Source organism: Dendropsophus ebraccatus, chromosome 1, assembly GCF_027789765.1.
Source record: "Dendropsophus ebraccatus isolate aDenEbr1 chromosome 1, aDenEbr1.pat, whole genome shotgun sequence".
NCBI lineage: Eukaryota > Metazoa > Chordata > Amphibia > Anura > Hylidae > Dendropsophus > Dendropsophus ebraccatus.
Genome location: NC_091454.1, coordinates 138,744,410 through 138,763,630, shown reverse-complemented (window position 1 = coordinate 138,763,630; position 19,221 = coordinate 138,744,410). Strand labels below are relative to the sequence as shown.

General features: G+C 43.2%; 1 protein-coding gene across 3 annotated transcripts in view; it reads right to left on the bottom strand.

Annotated features, from left to right (window-relative positions):
- PPP6R2 (protein phosphatase 6 regulatory subunit 2) overlaps window positions 1–19,221 on the bottom strand; it is a 65,078-nt gene that overhangs the window by 25,887 nt on the left and 19,970 nt on the right. For all 3 annotated transcript variants that reach the window (XM_069979609.1, XM_069979601.1, XM_069979617.1), the window contains exons 4-12: window positions 17,281–17,467; window positions 15,682–15,819; window positions 14,313–14,378; window positions 11,703–11,815; window positions 9,002–9,115; window positions 6,259–6,388; window positions 3,906–4,058; window positions 2,332–2,532; window positions 932–996 (exon numbers count right to left, since the gene is read on the bottom strand). In XM_069979609.1, coding sequence (XP_069835710.1) covers window positions 932–996; window positions 2,332–2,532; window positions 3,906–4,058; window positions 6,259–6,388; window positions 9,002–9,115; window positions 11,703–11,815; window positions 14,313–14,378; window positions 15,682–15,819; window positions 17,281–17,467 — 1,167 coding nt within the window. The remainder of the gene's footprint in view (window positions 1–931; window positions 997–2,331; window positions 2,533–3,905; window positions 4,059–6,258; window positions 6,389–9,001; window positions 9,116–11,702; window positions 11,816–14,312; window positions 14,379–15,681; window positions 15,820–17,280; window positions 17,468–19,221) is intronic.

Genomic DNA, 19,221 nt, shown 5'->3' with positions numbered 1-19,221 from the left:
GGAGGCAGCTGTCAAAGTTGACAGCTGCCTCCGATTAGCTAATTAGCGGGCACGGCGATCGGACCGTGCCCGCTAATAGCGGCGGTCCCGGGCTACACGCGGCACCCGGGATCGCGGCACTTCAAAGCGGGGCCGCCGCGCGGCCCCGCTTTGAAGTGCTAATGAGGACATAGGACGTACCGGTACGTCCTATGTCCTTAAGAGGTTAAAGCGTAACTGTCATGTTTTTTTTTTTATTGCAGAAATCAGTAGTATAAGCGATTTTAAGAAACTCTGTAATAGGTTTCATCAGCCAAAAAAGCCTCCTTCTGTACTCAAGAAGCAATCTCCCAGCCTCCCCCCGACTTCTTATCTGTGCATTATCAGACAAACACGTCTTCATTACAGAGAAGCCAGTGAAGACGGGCTCTGCTCTCTCCTTTGTAAGCCTATGAAGGGGGGAGGGGCTGAGGGAGATGAGGGAGCAGGAAGAGGTGACATGAAGGTCAGCTGTTTGTAGACTCTCTGGGCACCTAAACCGCAGGATTCTGGGGTCAGAAAGGTCAGTGCTTATCTATGAACTTACTGAGAGAAGATTGCAGGGTGTTGTGCTGTGCAGGACTGCTCCGTGCTCAGTCACTCCTAACAGCCCCTCCCCTCTCCATAGCCACATAATGGACACAGAAATCCTGCTTCATTTGATATGAGGGGGGAGGCTGGGAGATTGCTTTTTCAGTACAGAAGAACTCTTTTAGTACATAAAACCTATTACAGAGTTTCTTAAAATCGCTTGTACTGTTGATATTTAATGTTTTCAGAAAAATTACCCTGAAATGACAGTTACACTTTAAGGCCATATTGTAGTTACAGGCACAATAAATAATTTTTATTTTCACTGGAAACTATGTCATGTAGGTATGCTTCACACATATGTTAAGTCTCTAGTACTCACTGGATCTTGTCATTAGTTTCCCATGCATCCAAAATTCGTTGAACCAAGCAGCAGTCCTGAAAGAGCTGAAACAGATACAAACATACTGTTGTTTTAACTACGTAGATGCAAAAAAACTGGCAAAGCTAAGACTGCCTATCCAAAGAGAAGCCTTAGAAGATTATGTTGACCAGTGTAAAAGAATCCTCTTAACTAATGAGAAGGATCATTTAAAGAACAAGCAGGATTTCTACATAAAGTAGCCCTACATATGTTAAACAAAACTCAATAGTGTGCTCAGTTTTGGACTGGTTCTTCATTGGTGGGCCCCCAGGATCATTTCCTCTGGTGGGCCCCAGGTACCCCAGTCCGACATTGAGTGTGTTTATATGTATGTTTTACTTTGAGAGCCGTTTTCAGATTTAGTTTTTTGTGCTGATTATTTTATTTTTTTTAAATTATAAAAAATTGCATTTATATCAGTTGTTAAAAGGTGAACTCCAGGCAAACTTAAAAAAAAAAACAGGCAGGGCAGGGTGTGGTGGGAACATAATAATGAAGTGATGCTTACCTGCCCTGGTGCTCATAGCCACAGCATCACGGCTCACTGTCACCCTCCAGTCTCCTGTATCTCCTGGTTTCTGTGTCGTCACGACAACACAGTAACTACCCCCTCAGTCAGTGACTAGATAGGTGTCCTGTCTCAGTTACTGACTGGCCGAGCAGGCGTTTCTGGTTTCTGAGCGGGGCTGTGACGTTTTAGGATCAGGAAATACAGGAGACCAGCGGGTGACAGTGAGTGGTGGTGCTGGGCTTCGGAGACACCAGAGTAGTTAAGTATAACTTCATTATTACAGTATGTTCCCACCACCGCCTGCCCTCCCTGTTTTTTTACGTTTGCTCGGAGTACCCCTTAACTGTGAATGAGATTCTTAAAATCCCGGTGGCTGGATAAGTTGGATGCGGTCCTAAGGAGTGCTGGAAAACATGGATACAGCTATAGGCGGCAACCAACTTCTCCAGCCACTAAGAGTGTTTGGGTTCGGAGAATGTTGCTGAACCCGAACAGTTCGGCAAGTCTGCAAGTCTGCCCCCAATATGCTATGAAAAAAACACAACATTTTACCGCACTTGGACTGCTACTTTAACATCTGATTTACCATATATGTGCATTTGTAAGTTCTAAATCAACTGTTTTATCCAATGCATCAGTAAAGAAACCTATGGTCTTATAAGTGTACACGATCAAACAGTAGAAAATCCATTGCTACATGTGATGGCTAACATACTAGCCCGTGATGGAAATTGAATATAAATAAAAGATAGAACATTATAATGCTTTCAAGTGAAATTTTTGAAGATACCCAGATAATGCAAAAAAGCGAACAAGGAGCATCTTTAGGATTGTTATAGAGACTTACATGTGTAATCATAAGATCCTCTTGCTCAGGAACTAAAGCCTCAGAATGTTCCGTGTTTCCATTAGGGGCCTCCAAATTGGTTTTCTCTTCCATAGCTCCATAACTCTTTCCATTTTGCAGAGAGTGTGAAAGAATTGCTGCTATACACATCTCCACCTGGATGTGTAAAAAGTTATTCCAGGTGTACCTAAAAAATAAGTCCTGCAGTAAAGATGGAAATAAAAATTCAAGTACTTACTATTACTTGCAAAGTAAAGTCTTATAGTGTCCTTGTCATTAGAAAAATTTTGACAAATCACAGATACATTGCAAAGGTATTGATCAGTCGGAGTCTGGGTGTTCAGGCCCCCATCAATTGCTAGAATGACCTAGGAGAAGTGCGCAGGTAAGTGTTTCATTCTGCTGCTCACTGCTCTTCCAATCTTGCTCCAGAGTATGGGCTCCAAAGACTAAAGGCCCTATTACACCAAAAGATGTCTGACAGATTATCTGACAGATTTTCTCAGCCAAAGCCAGGAATGGAATTGAAAAGAGGAGAAATCTCAGTCTTATCTTTACAACCTGTTCTCTCTTTATAGTCTGTTCCTGACTTTGGCTGAAAAAATCTGTCATATAATCTGTCAGACATCTTTTGGTGTAATAGGGCCCTAAGACTAACGACCAATCACGACATGTCAAAAGTTTTTTCAAATGACAAGGGAACTATAATGGGTGATATAAAAAAAGCTTTTGCCGACTTAGAGATGGCCTGGAATTATACACATTTCTGAAGTTTAAAGCGACTCTGTACCCACAATCTGACCCCGCAAACCACTTGTACCTTCGGATAGCTGCTTTTAATCCAAGATCTGTCCTGGGGTCCGTTCAGCAGGGGATGCAGTTATTGTCATAAAAACAACTTTTAATCCTGCAGCGCTGTGTCTAACGGACGGGGCTTACATTTGTATATGCATTAGGCTGGCACACCCTCTCTGTCCTTCCTCCCCATCCTCACCATCATTAGGAATGATCCAGGCAGATTGCTTCCTATTCCCCACCTGTGTGTATAATGAACATGGGCTGGATCGTTAATACACCTGTGCAATGCTTAAACAGCAGTAAATGTTCCTGGATCATTCCTAATGGTGAGAAGGGTAGGGAGGAAGGACAGAGCGGGTGTGCCAGCCTATTGCATATACAAATGTAAGCCCCGGCTGTTAGACACAGCGCTGCAAGATTAGTAGTTGTTTTTAGGACAATAACTGCATCCCCTGCCGAACGGACCCCAGGACAGATCTTGGATTAAAAGCAGCTATCCGAAGGTACAAGTGGTTTGGGGGGTCAGATTGTGGGTACAGAATCGCTTTAAGTGAACTGTGTCATCAGTACAGGACAATATTTTAAATTCACAAACTACGGTCAATAAACATATTTACACCGCTTAAAAGGTTAGACAAAAAAAGACATTTGGCAGTAGTAAAGAAATCCCTGTTTTCAATTCCTTTTTCACATTTAATACACACATTTATTGTATCTACCCTGTTCAAAACATATATTATTATCTCGTCAATACATTTAGATTCAGAAGAGCTTACAAGTAACAGATCCATGGTCCGAAGCCTGCAGAGCTCCTGGTTAATACTGGATGTATTGGCTTGAAGCAATGCAGCAAGAAGGCGAGTTGTGTGGAGACGGGCATTTCCTAAAGGTTCTTCCAAAACACCGATGGTGGTCAAGATAGATTCTCTCTGCGTTTAAAAAATAAAATATTTAATCTGAAATACATCTTTCCAAACTTTCATTTTAAGGCTACAATAAAACAGGTATAAATCTTACAACCTAATGATAATGCTTTAATTTCCTATTAAATACATTGCTGTTTCTATTCTGCAAATAATAAAATTGATTTACAGACAACTCTGTTGCATTAAGAGGTATATTCACATGGAGTATTTTTAAATAGGGATTTCAGTGTGGTAATTGTGCCTGAAATTGATTTTATTGGCACCCAATGCTGTTCAAATGGAATGGATTTGAAATTTATGCTGCAGAAAAAAAATAGAGGTAGAGACAATTCATTTATTGAAGCAGATTTTTCTAATATGCATGCAGATCGCAGTTATATCAAACTGAAAATCTGCAGCAGTGTTTAGTCATGGGTCAGTGTTGCATTTTGGTCTTGGATTTTCTTGCAAATCCTTGGTGGATTTTTCTGTAAAATCACTATGTGAACATGGCAACCATCGGGGTTTCACATACTATCTACACAGGCAACAGCCCTACTCCCTTTCCTTTCCCCATCTAAGTGTCTGAACCATCTCATACGTAAAATATTCTGTCTATTGTTAAAGCATATCTGTCAAACTGGAAACTGACAGCACAGATATGCAAAGAGTTTGTATTTTCTCTACGTGTTTGCGTGGGTTTCCTCCAGGTACTCGTTTCCTCTTACATCCAAAACATACAGATAGGCAAGTTTGGATTGTGAGCCCTAATGGGAACAGGGACCATAACTGACAGATTGTGTTAAGCGCTGCAGAATCAGTTGGCGCTAAACAAATAAAGGCATTATATATCCATGTTTTCACTTTCTAGACCACACAAGAAGTGCATACATATCTAGTGCGCTGCTATGTGATGCGGCATCCCATTCTCTGGTTCTTCCGTCCTACTCTCTGGCCTGAAGATACTGTCGGTGGCTAGACAACAGGACAAGAAAGACGGAGAGCGGGATCTTGGATCACACACCAGTGTGTTAGGTATGTATGCACTGCAAGTGTTATCTAGAAACTGACAGCATGGATATATACATATCTGTGCTGTCAGTTTACACAGGAAGATGTGCAGCCAATAGCAATACATTTTAAAGCAGTCCAAAAGATTTGATCAGCCGAGGATCAGGCGTTTTCCTGGTCCTCAGCTGATCACTGTCATTTTAAGAGGGACCAAATATGGGCCAAAGGAGTGTTTATAGCAATGCACCTGGCCAATAACTGGCCCATGTAAAAGGCCCTTGAAGTCACAACATCCGAGATGTTGTAAATTGGCTGCTATGTAATAAGTACATTAATCTGAAACTGCCAGTCCACTACTATCCTTACTCCTCTGTAAATATTCTAACCTCATTCTTGTAATTCCCCTGCAGGTCCCTAAACATGACTAACCTTATAAATGAGCGGAAGCAGTGTCCACACAGTGGAGATATGTATTGTATATAGCTACTGGGAGATCCATAACCCACCACAGTTAAAGGCAGTTTATTACCAAGCCTCCCTTTTAAACTTGAACTTCAACATCTGCAGAGGATCTAAATATAGATGATCAAAAACTGAAAACACTGGTGATACTTGTATCCCTGTGTACTTAATAACAGATTTACGTTCCAGAGTAATGTTCTCACGATTCATCTCTGTAGCGTGGTAGTCCACCAGAAAAAACTAAGATTTGCTGCAGTTCAAAATACTTCCTACCATGCTTTTTATTCTATATAGATTCATTCTAACTAAAAGTGTCAACTATTTTGAACTATAATAAAGATTGTAGCAGGATCTCATGTATATTAAAAGTCATTGAACATGAACCGTAAAATAATGTGAACATCTTGTGAAAAGGATTATTTCCATCTCATCTTCTCAACTTCCTAGCCCCCTTTGGCCTGTTTTCAGCCCTGGAGGTCACCGGGAAGCTGAGAACAGCCAAAGCAAATTGTGTCAAACTCCTATTGACTTTAATGGAAGCTGTCCAAGCAATGTAGCCCCACGAGCCACACTTCTTGCATAACTCCAGAAATTACAAAAACAGTGCATCTCATGAGCCTGCCCAGTTTAAGCATTTCCCATTAAAATCAATGAGATTTGTACAAATTAAGTAACTCACCTGGTTCGGCTATTTTTAGCTTCCTGACCACCTGGCAATACTTCTTTAATTCATGTATGCAGAAGGACTTACCTTAGGAGGGTGTTGGAGCAGATGGTGAAAGTCCTTCAGACGTGATTCTATGCCCTGAAGAACACTGCTACTGACCACTGCCCCCGGCCTCTCATATCCCTGAGGAAATGAATCCAATAAAGGATCCACACTGCAGACAAAAAGAAAAAATAAAGAGTAAGATGCACAGCAACAGCAGAATCTCAAACTAGGAGGCTTGGCTGGATCTTCTCTCTGAGATCAAGCCCTGCCCCCTAAGTTATGTCAACATCCTACAGCATCATCAAAATAAATATAGATATTTATTAGGGAATATAAAACTTTGTTGGGACACTTAGTGAAGAAAGAGGTGTGTTTCTATCATGCCAGCCTTATGATGAACGATGCCAAAGTTAAAGGCACAGGCAGGTAGATGAATACAGCAGCAGCTGACTTATTGCCTGTGTATTCTACCTCCAGCCACTAGCGGCTGCTCTCTCCCCCCTCTACAGGGCCTGGCAGAGACATCACTCTGCTCTCAGCTAGAAGAGCCTGAAGGAATTAAAGATGGCTGTGTGCTGCAAGGAGCCAGGTAATGAGACGCCCCACATGAGGGGGATTATGCTAAAAGGAGAAATAAACTATACATACAGGTGTGAGAGGCTGGTATACAAGACTAGGAGACTGGTAATCAGAGCTGTCACTTGTATACAATGATGTGAGACTAGTGGTATAAGTAGTATGATGATGGAGGGACAGGATGCTGAAGAGGGTAGTAGTATGATGATGATGATGGAGGGGCAGGAAGATGATGGAGGGGGCAGTAGTATGATGATGATGATGATGATGAAGGGACAGGAGGATGATGAAGGGGGCAGAAGGATGATGATGATGGAAAGGCAGGAGGGTGAAGGGGATAGTAGTATGATGATGGAGGGAAAGGATAATGAAGAGGGTAGTAGTACGATGATGATGGAGGGGCAGGAGGATGAAGAGGGTAGTAGTAAGATGATGGATGGATAAGATAATGAAGAGGGTAGTAGTATGATGATAATAGAGGGGCAGGAGGATGATGAACGGGATAGTAGTAGGATGATGGAGAAGCAGGATGATGAAGGGGTAGTGGTATGATAATGAAGAGACAGGATGATGAAAGGGGTAGTAGTATGATGATGGAGGGGCAGAAGGATGACAAAGCGGGTAGTAGTATGATGATGGGAGGGCCATCAATCCTACCCAGTATGATATTGTCTACCACAGGGGTGGGGAACCTTTTCCATGTCGAGGGCCGGTCGGGCATTAATAAAATCATTCGAGGGCCGCATACTGTGCGCGGCAGTTAGTAGCGTGGGTTTGCAGCACATGGGGCAAGGCAAAGTATTGTTCCCCCAGTGCCCCTGCTATTGTAGTTAACCCCCAGTGATGCCCCTTGTAGTCTAGTTAACCCCCCCAGTGATGCCTCTGGTAGTCTAGTTAACCCCCATCAGGCATGTCCCTTGTAGTCTAGTTATCACCCCCATCAGGCATGTCCCTGGTAGCCTAGTTATCACTCCCATCAGTCTTGTCCCTGGTAGCCTAGTTATCACCCCCATCAGGCATGTCCCTGGTAGCCTAGTTATCACTCCCATCAGTCTTGTCCCTGGTAGCCTAGTTATCACCCCCATCAGGCATGTCTCTGGTAGCCTAGTTATCACCCCCATCAGTCTTGTCCCTGGCAGCCTAGTTAACCCCCAAATAAATAAAAAAATAAACATCCCTCTCACCTTACCTCCGCTCCCACGCTGTCCAGGTCCTCTTCTGTCCCAGGTCCTCTGTGTCGGTCTTCTCCTGCAGGCGGCGCGCGATGAAATGACGTCATCGCGCGCGGCCCGCAGGAGACTGAAGACACGCGCCGCTCTGCTGGGGAAGAAGCCGGCATAGACAGCATCCTCCTGTGTCCGGCAGCTGTCACAGACACCGGAAGATGCTGTGTATGCCGGCTCCTTCCTCCTCCAGAGCGGCGCGCATCACAGGGGAGCTGCGGGCCGCGGGCCGCATCGGGAGGTCTCAGGGGCCGGATGCGGCCCGCGGGCCGGAGGTTCCCCACCCCTGGTCTACCACATTGCTGTATCTAATCCACTCATATTATATTTAGTGCTGGTGACCTTATACTGGGGTGTGTAATGCTCATTCTGTGTTGTTCTTATTGTAAAATTTAACTGGAAAGTTCTGGAAAAAAACACTGATGACAAACCACACCCCGCAAACCACACCCATGACAGACCCCAATCACAATAAGCCACACCCCTTGTTGCCAACGCTAAAGTTGAAGTAAGATAAAATTTTAAATGTTGGCCACTATTCATGTTGTATCCCTGTGTACAGTGTACTGTATATTACAGTATACAGGGACCCTATTATATATGAGCCATGTTGTTGCCCCTCTCTAGCTATGTATGACCCATGTTGTTGCCTCTGGTTAAGGGGGGGGGGGGGGGGAGTTCACTGTTTAGTTAAGGGGAGGTGGCCCAGTTCACAGCCTGCCCAGGGGCCCATAATGCTGTTAAGATGCCCCATGCTGTACATGTCAATTCTCTCAGCAGAGAGGCATGGAGAGCAGAGGCGCACAAGCCCTCCTATTCAAACTGATAGATGGCAGGATTCGGTGCAGAGAAGGAGGGGGGGTGGGGGGATTTGGGGGGTGGGTTCCGTGCAGAATCTCAGCGCTGATTCCGTAGTGTGAACAGGGCCTAAGATTGACATCAATAAAAGCTTGCTTTACAGTAGACTTTATAGATTGACAAACCTTGGTCTTCTAGTTTCCAGTAATGTCAGCAAAATTTGAGTCCCACACACAATGCAGCTCTCAGATGGCTCTCCATTAAACATGTTGTGCAAAAGTTGCTCTACACACTGTTGTCTACAGGTACAAAACAAACCATGCTGTTACATTTAAAAAAACAAAATGTAAAATTACCAACAACTTGATGAAGGTATATGTATTAGACTCCACACTTACCCACTAAGCTCTCTACAATGCTGTGCCTCCCTACATCTCCTTCCTCATGTCTGTCTACTATACTACCTTGGCTCTACATTCAGCTAACAATCTAAAACTAAAAATCTCCATAAAGCAATCCCATCAATAATTTTAAATATGATGGCAAGACCACTCAACAAATAAAACACTTTCATCCTTTGATTATCAACCCCATTGCTGAATTTTCTTTTTTTTCTTTTTTTTAATAATTAAGTATATAATGTCTGATTGTGTGCCCCAAAAACTATTCTGTGCAATATGTTGGCATTTTATAAATAAATACTATTATTCTTATTCTGTAACCAAATGAAATTGTTAAACCTATGTACCTCCCCATTTGACCATCACATTGGGGCAGAGAGATGCAGCTGCACAAAAAGCGGTGGTACAGTTTCTGATGCAATCGTATAACACTCTACACATTTTTGGCACAAGCTTTAAATTACAGGGCCTAGGCATAAAAATCCCTGGGCATAATTCCTAGCACTGACTGTAAGTTCCAGTGGACGCATAACGCTGGAGTTACACTGTAAAGGAACACTAAACTTAGAATAATAAAATCTACTACAGAATAAAGGAAAGAAGATTAAGACTTTTTCTCAGAAAAATAGAAAACTTTTTTTTATAGGCATATATATTTTCATATGTGCTCTCTGAGGATAACTCCCTTCTAGGCCTGCATATAATCTTCAATAAGTGCCTGACATTGCATCAATACCAGCAACATTGAGCAGCTATTGGACATCGTATGTAGGCGTAGTTTAGCCTGCACACAATGTGCACAACATGCAAAGTAAGACCTTTCCTGCTCCCTGGACAAGTCCCTTAAAGGCAGACCTGTGAAGCTCCCTTGAAAAATCGAAAATTGCCTAGTCACCCTGGGTCACTCTGTGAGCATGAGAGGAGGGGGTGGTTAAGGGGGGACAGTATTCTTATTGTTATAATCATGTAAGCCTTGAGCCTTTTCCTTTCTGTGGGTTATGTTAACTGTTGTCATGGATTTTGCTGAGTTTGCAATCTTTTTTGTTATTTTAATTTTATTATTGAAAATTCAATAAAAACATCTAACATCATAGCTGATTTTCATGGTACACAGCAGCCTGCTGATGGTCATAACAAATGAGCAAATTTATGATCATGTACATGTATTGTTAGCGGTTTCCTGTCACTAGTTTTGCATAGTAAGTATGGTTGAAAAAAGACACATGTCCATCAAGTTTAGAGCAGCTTCTTTCTGTTGAAGACACAAAAAAACGTGTGTGAACTTTTCTCTCCGTCCCCCCTTCCCCATCTCCCTCCCAGAGACAGCTGATGTAAACAAGTCCCTGGCCAGCTTTATAAAAAACCTTGTAGCTTCTTAAGGCTCTATTCCACGGAATGATTATCGGCTGTATTCGGCCGATAATCGTCCCGTGGAATAGAAGGCAATGATCAGCCGACATCGTCCATAGCAGCGGCAGCGAGCGGATAACGAGGATTCCGTCGGCCCGTGGAATAGGGCCTTTAATAATGCTGGAAGGGGTTAATCTGAGGTCAAGTTGCTGATGAACTCACTGTGATTATCCCTCCTGGCACTACAAAGTTACAGATAGGGACTTGTTTACATCAGCTGTCTCAGAATGGAGGGGGAAACGGAGAGAATAGCTCACACAGAGTTTCTGTCTTCAGCAGAAAGCAGCAGCTGAGAACTGTGAGAAGGAGACTGAATAGACCATGGGTCTCCAAACTGCGGCCCTCCAGCTGTTGCGGAACTACAACACCCATCATGCCTGGACAGCTAAAGCTTTGGATTTGTCTGTCCAGGCATGATGGGAAATGTAGTTTTACAACAGCTGGAGGGCCGCAGTTTGGAGACCCATGGAATAGATAATAACAAGCACTGAATGAATTGTTAGTCTCACCATGGGCAACAACATGTGAAAAGTCATTTTTGAGTGGAATACCTCTTTAGGGTGGGTTCACACATAACAAAATCGCAGCGAATTTCACACTGCAAGTTTGCAGCAAAATCTGCTGCGATTCCCTTACCGTCAGTATGAATAAGATCACATACTTGCAGTCAGATTTTCATTTCGTTGCACTTATGTAAACATTGTCCCCCTTAACCTGCAGCGGCCCAGTGAGTTCTTTACCAGTCCGCGCTCTGCCTTGCTTCTGTTGTGCCCATCATCCTGACATCCCACTCAGCCAATCAGTGGCTGCGGCAGGACAGTGCACTGATTGGCTGAGTGAGAGGTCAGGATGCTGGGAGCCACAGAAGCAAGCCGGAACGTGGACGGGTAAAGTATTCAATGGGCCGCCATTTACATACTTGCAGCTAGATGTAATCCTATTCAAACTGACAGTGTGGGAATCGCAGCAGATTTCGCTGTGAACTTGCAGTGTGAAATCCGCTGTGATTCCTATATGTGTGAACCCACCCTTAAACAAATTCTGTTGAATTAGATAAGAGGTGCATGGCACTCACGATTCAAGCGTTACCAGAAGAGGATCAGTCTCCAGTATCTCCTGCATCTGGTTGCACTGATCTCTACTTAGGCGAATAAGATCACATAGGGTTTGGGACGCATTCGACTGCCTCTAAAAAAATAAAAGGAATGAAAAGTGAAGAGACCACAAAATGCAGGACCAGCATACACTGATACTTTAGTAATATATAATAAGCAAATCTTTGTAAAATTTGAAAATAGAGTGAATATGAATAGGGTGGATTTGAAGTTTTGCAGGGACATTATTGGAAGCACAAGGGAAATTCAGCTGGGAATGGAAAATAAGATAGCGGGAGCGGGGGAGCATACAATTGTTATATGCGCAATATCCTAATTGTCTGCTTGGAATCCAAACAACAACTAAAAATATTTAATTAAAATTTTAGTCAGTTCTATCCTATCATCAACCTGAAACTAAACTTCTGTAAGCTTTCCAGACACATTATCAATACAGGGCAATAAGACAAAGACATCCCTGTATGGGACATTTTCCATCCCAAACAGAGTCAAACCATCGGGTATCATATGTTCTGACTCTGCAGATAGGCACAAACCCCATTGTAGTCTAAAAAAAAAAAAACATTTCAGAATCAAGAATATCACCCAAGAATGATTTTGAACCAAACTGCCAGAACCAATAGAATCCCAGGAAGTGAGCTCCTACATAACAAACAAGAAACAAAAATCTGAATCTGGAAACCTCTGGTAGTCACCTACAACCCACATCCAGATTCACTGAGGGAAGCTGCATGAAAATGACACCCAATATTACAGAAAGACCAGCGCCTTAAATATATATTTCCAGATATTCACCTACATCACCCCAAATGTAGTCTATTTAATTTTGTGTACTAAACGTCATACTGGGGGGTCTCTTTGTAGATAAAACAGTGCAGAGACTCAAGAAAAAATTAAGTCTCATCGTCACACAATAAAACCTAAAGGCCCTATTATACAAACGATTATCGGCGATAATCGGCTTGTGTATGGAAGGCAACGATAAGGCGACATGAACGATCAAGTGATTACCCGGGGAGGCCCCCGCTGTACTCACCCACTCGCTTCCGCCACGTGTAATAACGACGGCAGAGAGCTGACGGCGCTCGTTTGCTCCTCTCTGTTCCCCTGTGCAATAGGGGCTTAAAAGGACAGAACTGCTTGTGGCCCTGGCAACAACATTGCAGATAGGAAAGTCTTGATATTACAGGGGAAGGAATCTAACCCGCTGATAGCTCCCTTTTGTGCACAGGGCGCTGAGGATGAAGGCATGTCTTTAGTACTCTCTTCGGTAAGGCCGTATGGAGCCCCTAGAGCGCTGCTCCACGAGGCTGGCAGTGCTCCAAATGGCCTTACTGGACAGATTTAGGCTATGTTCACACAGTGTAATGAATTCAGAAACCTACAACCGTAGTGGGTCACAACGACTGTAGGTTTCCGAATGCATTAAGTTATATAGATTTCAATAGAACAATGTCTGTTGTTGTGCACACAGTGCATCAACTACGGCCATTCTTTACATCGGCTGTATAAAATAATGAACATGTTTATTTTGTTCATCCGCAGTTCGCAAACAACGTCTGTAGAAAATAGGCTGTTTACACACTGTGTGCCTGTCCTGCTGGCCATAGTGTGCATGAAAGTCAATGGCCATATGGCACCATGCGCAATAGGGCGCTATCAGCAGGTTAGATTTGTCTAAACTACTTATAATTCCCCTTTAATGTGGCATTTCAGGTGTCAGACAAACAGAAGAGTCTGGAAATATGAAATCATGACCTCCTTTGACACTCTCAGGTCAGAATGGATAGGCCCCCGTGCACACAGAGCAAGAGCGGCAGGATTTCGCGGTGGAATTGTCTGCCACGGAATGCCGCCAGTCTCCGTGTCATAATGACATTTTATGGGAGGCTCGCGCGGCTCCATTTCCGCACTATAGAATAAACATGTTCATTCTTCAGCGCCAAGAGATGCACCGCGCGAGCCTCCCATAGAGTGTCATTATGACACGGAGGCTGGGGGACAATTTTGCCGCTCTTGCTCTGTGTGCACGGGGCCTTATGTTGCATGGATTTACGTCATTCTACATCATTTTAGAAATGTGCCCCTAAAAGCTTGAAAGGGCATCAATACATCATTATGTGGGCAGTCATGTTGTCTAAGCTGCTTTTAAAAGCATTTAGAGATATGCTTTACAGCAAGCCCAATGGGCATAGGCACATACACTGAATGGGGCCATGCTTATTCTACGAAAGAATGCCCTGTGACCTGTGCAAAGGTCATTGTCTAGGGAGGGTCTAAACTCTGAGCATCAATTATTGTCAAAGATCTGATCCTATCTATATACTGGTGTCATGTTTCATCATCATCTTTTCTGTGAAAAGGAAGAGATTGCTGTTAAGTCACCTCTATAGAGCAGGAAGTATCACTTTACTTTATAATATATACAGAGGAACGGAAAATGTGTGGGGGAGAAACTTTTAAAAAGATGCTTAACATAAAAACTTGATTTAAACAATAGCATATTTTCTGACAACAATTCTATTTAAACTCTCATATTTTTATAGCTACTTTGCAATATCAATACTCACATCTTCATCCTGACTGCACTGGATAAGATCTATTAATCTCTGAATAAGTTTCTCTTCATTCAACCACTAAAACAACAAATAAAATGTACAAATGTAAAGGTAGCAATAAGTAAAATAAGGGTCCATTTACAAATAAATTGATCAATTGGTCTTATTATTAGCAATATTAGTTGCTTAAAAGGGGTATTCCACCCAATGCAGTTTAAAAAACTCACTGTACTGTGTCCCCTGGGCGTTTTGACACTATTCTTGCAATTCTGCATGCTTTTGTTCTCCATATCAAAGTTTTTAAAATTCTGTCATGCTTTTTAATATGGCCCTGGCCAGGAGACTCCAACTCCCAGCATGCACCACACCTCCTATGTCTCCCTCCCCCTCCTGTCATAATTTCTCCCTCTCTCCCGGATCCATTGCTGTTTCCTCCCCTGCGTTCTCCCTCCCTCTCTCATTACCTCCCTCATGCATTGCTGTTTCCTCCCTGCATTCACCTCTCTCCAATTCCCTCCCTCATCCATCTGTGCACAGGGGCTGCTGTGCTGGGGAAATGTATCTCCTGTCACCCCTCACACTGCAGACATGTCTATACTGTCCTGTGTGTCTGCAGTGGGCTGGGTTAGCAGCAGTAAATATTTACACAACCCAGCCCAAAACAGAGACAGAGGACATGTGACCTTGTCTTGTAAACAAGACAGAGAAGTCTCAGTGTAACAGCATTTTTGTGCTGACATGGGGTGAGACACCTAAAAAAGATCAAAAATGGTGCAGAGGCCATAATAACATCCAATTGCATAAATATTTAACTTTTTAGGTACTATTAAATATTGCAAATAATTTCTTTAGTGGAATCCCCCTTTAATACTCGGTTATTGCTTCCCTTTGCTTTTTTGTGTCATATAACGTCACCAAGATGCTAAAATGTTTATTTCATCACATTAAAGGGGTAGTGCGGCGTTTAAAAATTATTCACTAAAATAACACACATTACAAAGTTATACAACTTTGTAATGTGTGTTATGTAAGTGAATGCCTCCCTTTTCCGTGTCCCCCCACCCCTGGAAGAGTGGTGCAGTATACTCACCAGATTACTGTCGACCCCGGCCGTCATCTTTGGTCGAACGACGTCATCTTCGGGAGGCCGGCCGGACCGCTCCAGCCGTTCCTCATGCCGGCCCCCCTCTGCCGAGACATCAGCTGCTCAGCTCACCACACTTCTAGGGGTGGGGGGACACGGGGAAGGGGGCCATTCATTTACGTAACACACATTGTAATGTGTGTTATTTAGTGAATAATATTTAAACTCCTCACTACTCCTTTAAAGACTGCTTTTACAGTTAACTCTGTTTAATATATGCATTCAACATGGTCTCACATTTAGCACTTCTTGTCTGAGTGAAGCCGGCTCCACACAACTAATGAGACGAAGCAAAAGGTCCATCATAGCTGAAGTACCAATGTGTTCCAGCACCAATGTAAGGAACTTTTCCTTTTTCCTCAGAAATCCGATTACCTAAACAAAATATAGTGAATACATAACAAATTAATTTATTACTTTGACTGTTACCTTAAGGCCCTGTTACACATAGATTTATAGATTTCATAGACTCTTAATGCCAAAGCCAGGAATGGATCTGAAAAGAGAAGAAATCTTACTCCTTCCTTTATGACCTGTTCTCTGTTTATAGTCTGTTCCTGGCTTTGGTTTCAGTGATCTGTCAGATAAATCTGGGCGTGTAATAGGGCCTTTAGTTTAGCTAAAGGTACAAGAATTCTTGGTGTATATCTGTAATACATGTTAAATTGTAGTGTCTAAAAGGAACCTGTCTTGAAAAATAAGACTCTAAATCCTCCGCCAAACAAGTTGCAAAAATGCCCTAGTGTAAACTGACCAATGCAGCAGAATACAGATAAAGAACTTTCAGTACAGATTGCACTATATTCATATTACCTTGAAAGTGTTATCTGGGAATTGCTGTTATCCTGAAGAGTCAGGCACTCCATAAGCACATTCCTCCAAGTTTGATTGACATCTTAGCACTACGTCACACCTAGACCTAGGTGGCACCTGATTTCCTACATGGTGAGCATATAGCAGTCATGGAATTTGTGAGGTCTAGGAGTAAAGTCTTTGAGACTTCTAGGAAGGTTGTGTTGCATTTTTGAAGTTCTTTTTATATACTCTACTGCATTGGCCAGAAGACACTAGGGTATGATTGTTAAAGGGGTCATCCTAAAATTACAACTTATCTATCCAGAGCACTGTAATCCCCAACCTTTAGCAGTTGTAGCTCCGCTGTACAGATACCTATTACCCATCCTGTAGTAGGTGCCAAGTTATAATCCAAGGATAACCTCTTAGTACCTACCTGGATAACCTCCAAGTACTGTGCTGCATAACAGATTGGTAGGTGTTTGGGGGGGTCTTAATTATCTTGACAAATTTGTTAAGAAAATTAAGAATGACCGCACGTTCAAGCAGTTGCACAATTCTGATTGCCAGATGTTCATCACCACAACCAGCATAACATGTTTAAATATGTTGTACAAAACCCATTTAAAAATAAAAGCTCTGCAGTGGCCTCAGCCTGCAGGGAGTGTGGACAGAATGGTAATTTTGATGCTCAGCTGCAAAGGGGCCAACACTTCTCAAACTGTTTTGAATTAAATGTGAAGATTTTTCTTGAATTATATTATACTAGGCAACTCCTGTATATACAACAGGAAAAAGGGTAGTTAAAGGGGTTATCCAACGCTACAAAAACATGGCCACTTTCCCCCTACTGTTGTCTCCAGTTTGGGTGGGGTTTTGAAACTCCGTTCCAGTGAAGTAAATGGAGCTTAATTGCAAACCGCACCTGAACTGGAGACAACAGTAGGGGGAAAAGTGGTCATGTTTTTGTAGCGCTGGATAACCCCTTCAACTATTACCAGTTACATATCAGTAGTGGAAACATAAGAAACTATTTCTTACTTGTTCAGTTTTCCTTGCAATCAGATTTCCAATGGTCTTGCTGAAGAAGCTGGCCAGCAGAGGATTAAGTGGAGGCTCTTGTTGCAGAAAGTCATATAGGATGTTCAAGAGGTTCTCATCCTCACCTAGTTTATCATTAATCTGTGGCACATCACAGGTGAGCAGCTCACAGGCTATGTTAGGATACCTACAAAAACATAACACCTGCTTATTAAAAAATAAAAATGACCCTATAGCACATCTGAAAAAGGCAGCACTAGGTTACCAGGTCACAAACAGGTGCAATGCTTCAATCATGTGCCAGGACTTTTTCTGGACTATACTCATGCTGCGTTTACACGGAGCGATAATTCGCCTGATCGTACGATTAACAATATTGAAAGAACAATGGTTTTATTTTTCAGAACGATCAGCGTTTAGACGGAACGATATATCGTACGGAAAAATCGTTTTGCGATCGCTTAAGCCTATCCCGCACATAAGTAAAATCGGTGAGCGATTGTTTACATGGAACGATCTGCGATTTTTTTGCAAACGACGAACAACGATTTAAGAACATGTTGATCGTTCGCTGCGTTTACACGTACGATTATCGTTCGAATTATATTTGTAAACGCAGCATTAGTGCTGGAGATTTGCAGGGTTGTGCATTCTAAAGTAAATACAGCATAAGTGGTTTTCAAATAAAAAAAAAAACTTTATAAAAGACTCAAAAAAATTTTTGGTTCCCAGGCTGGCCAGTGTCTGCTGCTGCCCTCTTCTTCAGAACTTCAGCCCACTTGCTGTGTGGACAGGAAATGAACGCTTAGCACAGAGTGCATAGAGATGTATACAGTCTGTCCTGAGCAGTCATTTCCGGTCTGCATGGCACATCTGCGGAAGTTCTGAAGAAAAGCATAGCAGCAGACACCAGCTGCAGCAGAGTGGGTAAGTACACAACTCAACTCTCTTATGTACCCTGTAGTATGATAATTTATCAATTTACACTGGACAACAGTGACAGATCCTGGCCCTATACTTTTAATGGCAGACAAACACGCAGCAGGGTTGTACATCCCTGCTGCGAGTTTGTCCGCAGCCCGCCCCGTTAACCCCCCGGCCGCCGGAGCTGATACTTTACCTGATCCCGGCTCCGGCTTGCTTCGGCGGTTCCCGGTGTCTTCAGCAAGCCGGAGCGGGGACCAAGGCGGGGACCAAGTGAAGTATATGCTCCAGCCAGCCGCCCGCAGCCCCTTTAACACCTCCCGCAGCCCTGGCCACCCGATTGCCCCCACCCCCCGATCAGGCGGCTGGGGCTGCAGGGGGGCGATTGGGGCTGTGGGGGAGCGAGGGGTTGGGAGGGTCTAGGTTTGGGGGCGATATGGGCTGTGGGGGAGCAATCAGTGCTGCGGGGGGTGCTGGGTTTGGGGGTGAACGAGCGGCCGGGGCTGCGGGAGGTGTTAAAGGGGCTGCGGGCGGCTGGCTGGAGCATATACTTCACCTGGTTGCACTCTATTCTACGGGACGATTATCGTCCGTAGCGGCCGAATACGGACGGTAATCGTTCCGTGGAATAGGGCCTTAAGATAAACAATCCATCTTTATGCAGTTATAATACACTTTGCCAATCCATCCTATATGCTATATAATATATCCCAACACCTGATATTTACTGAATGGTATTTTTTTTTTTGTAGATGCATAGAGTTGTAATGTGTATAAACTGTTAGAGCCAGACTGCTTTTAGTCCAGAGTGGTGGGCTGCAACCTAAACAATGAACTAGGAAGGAAGAAAGTTTGCTAATGAATGCAATAGCAAAAGTATTCAAAACTGGCAACACTGTTAGGGCCCTATTACACGGAACGATAATCGTCTGAATTGGCCATAGCCGTCCGATTATCATTCCGTGTAATAAACAACGATCATCGGCTGATTGTTGATATAGGTTTGGACCTATAATT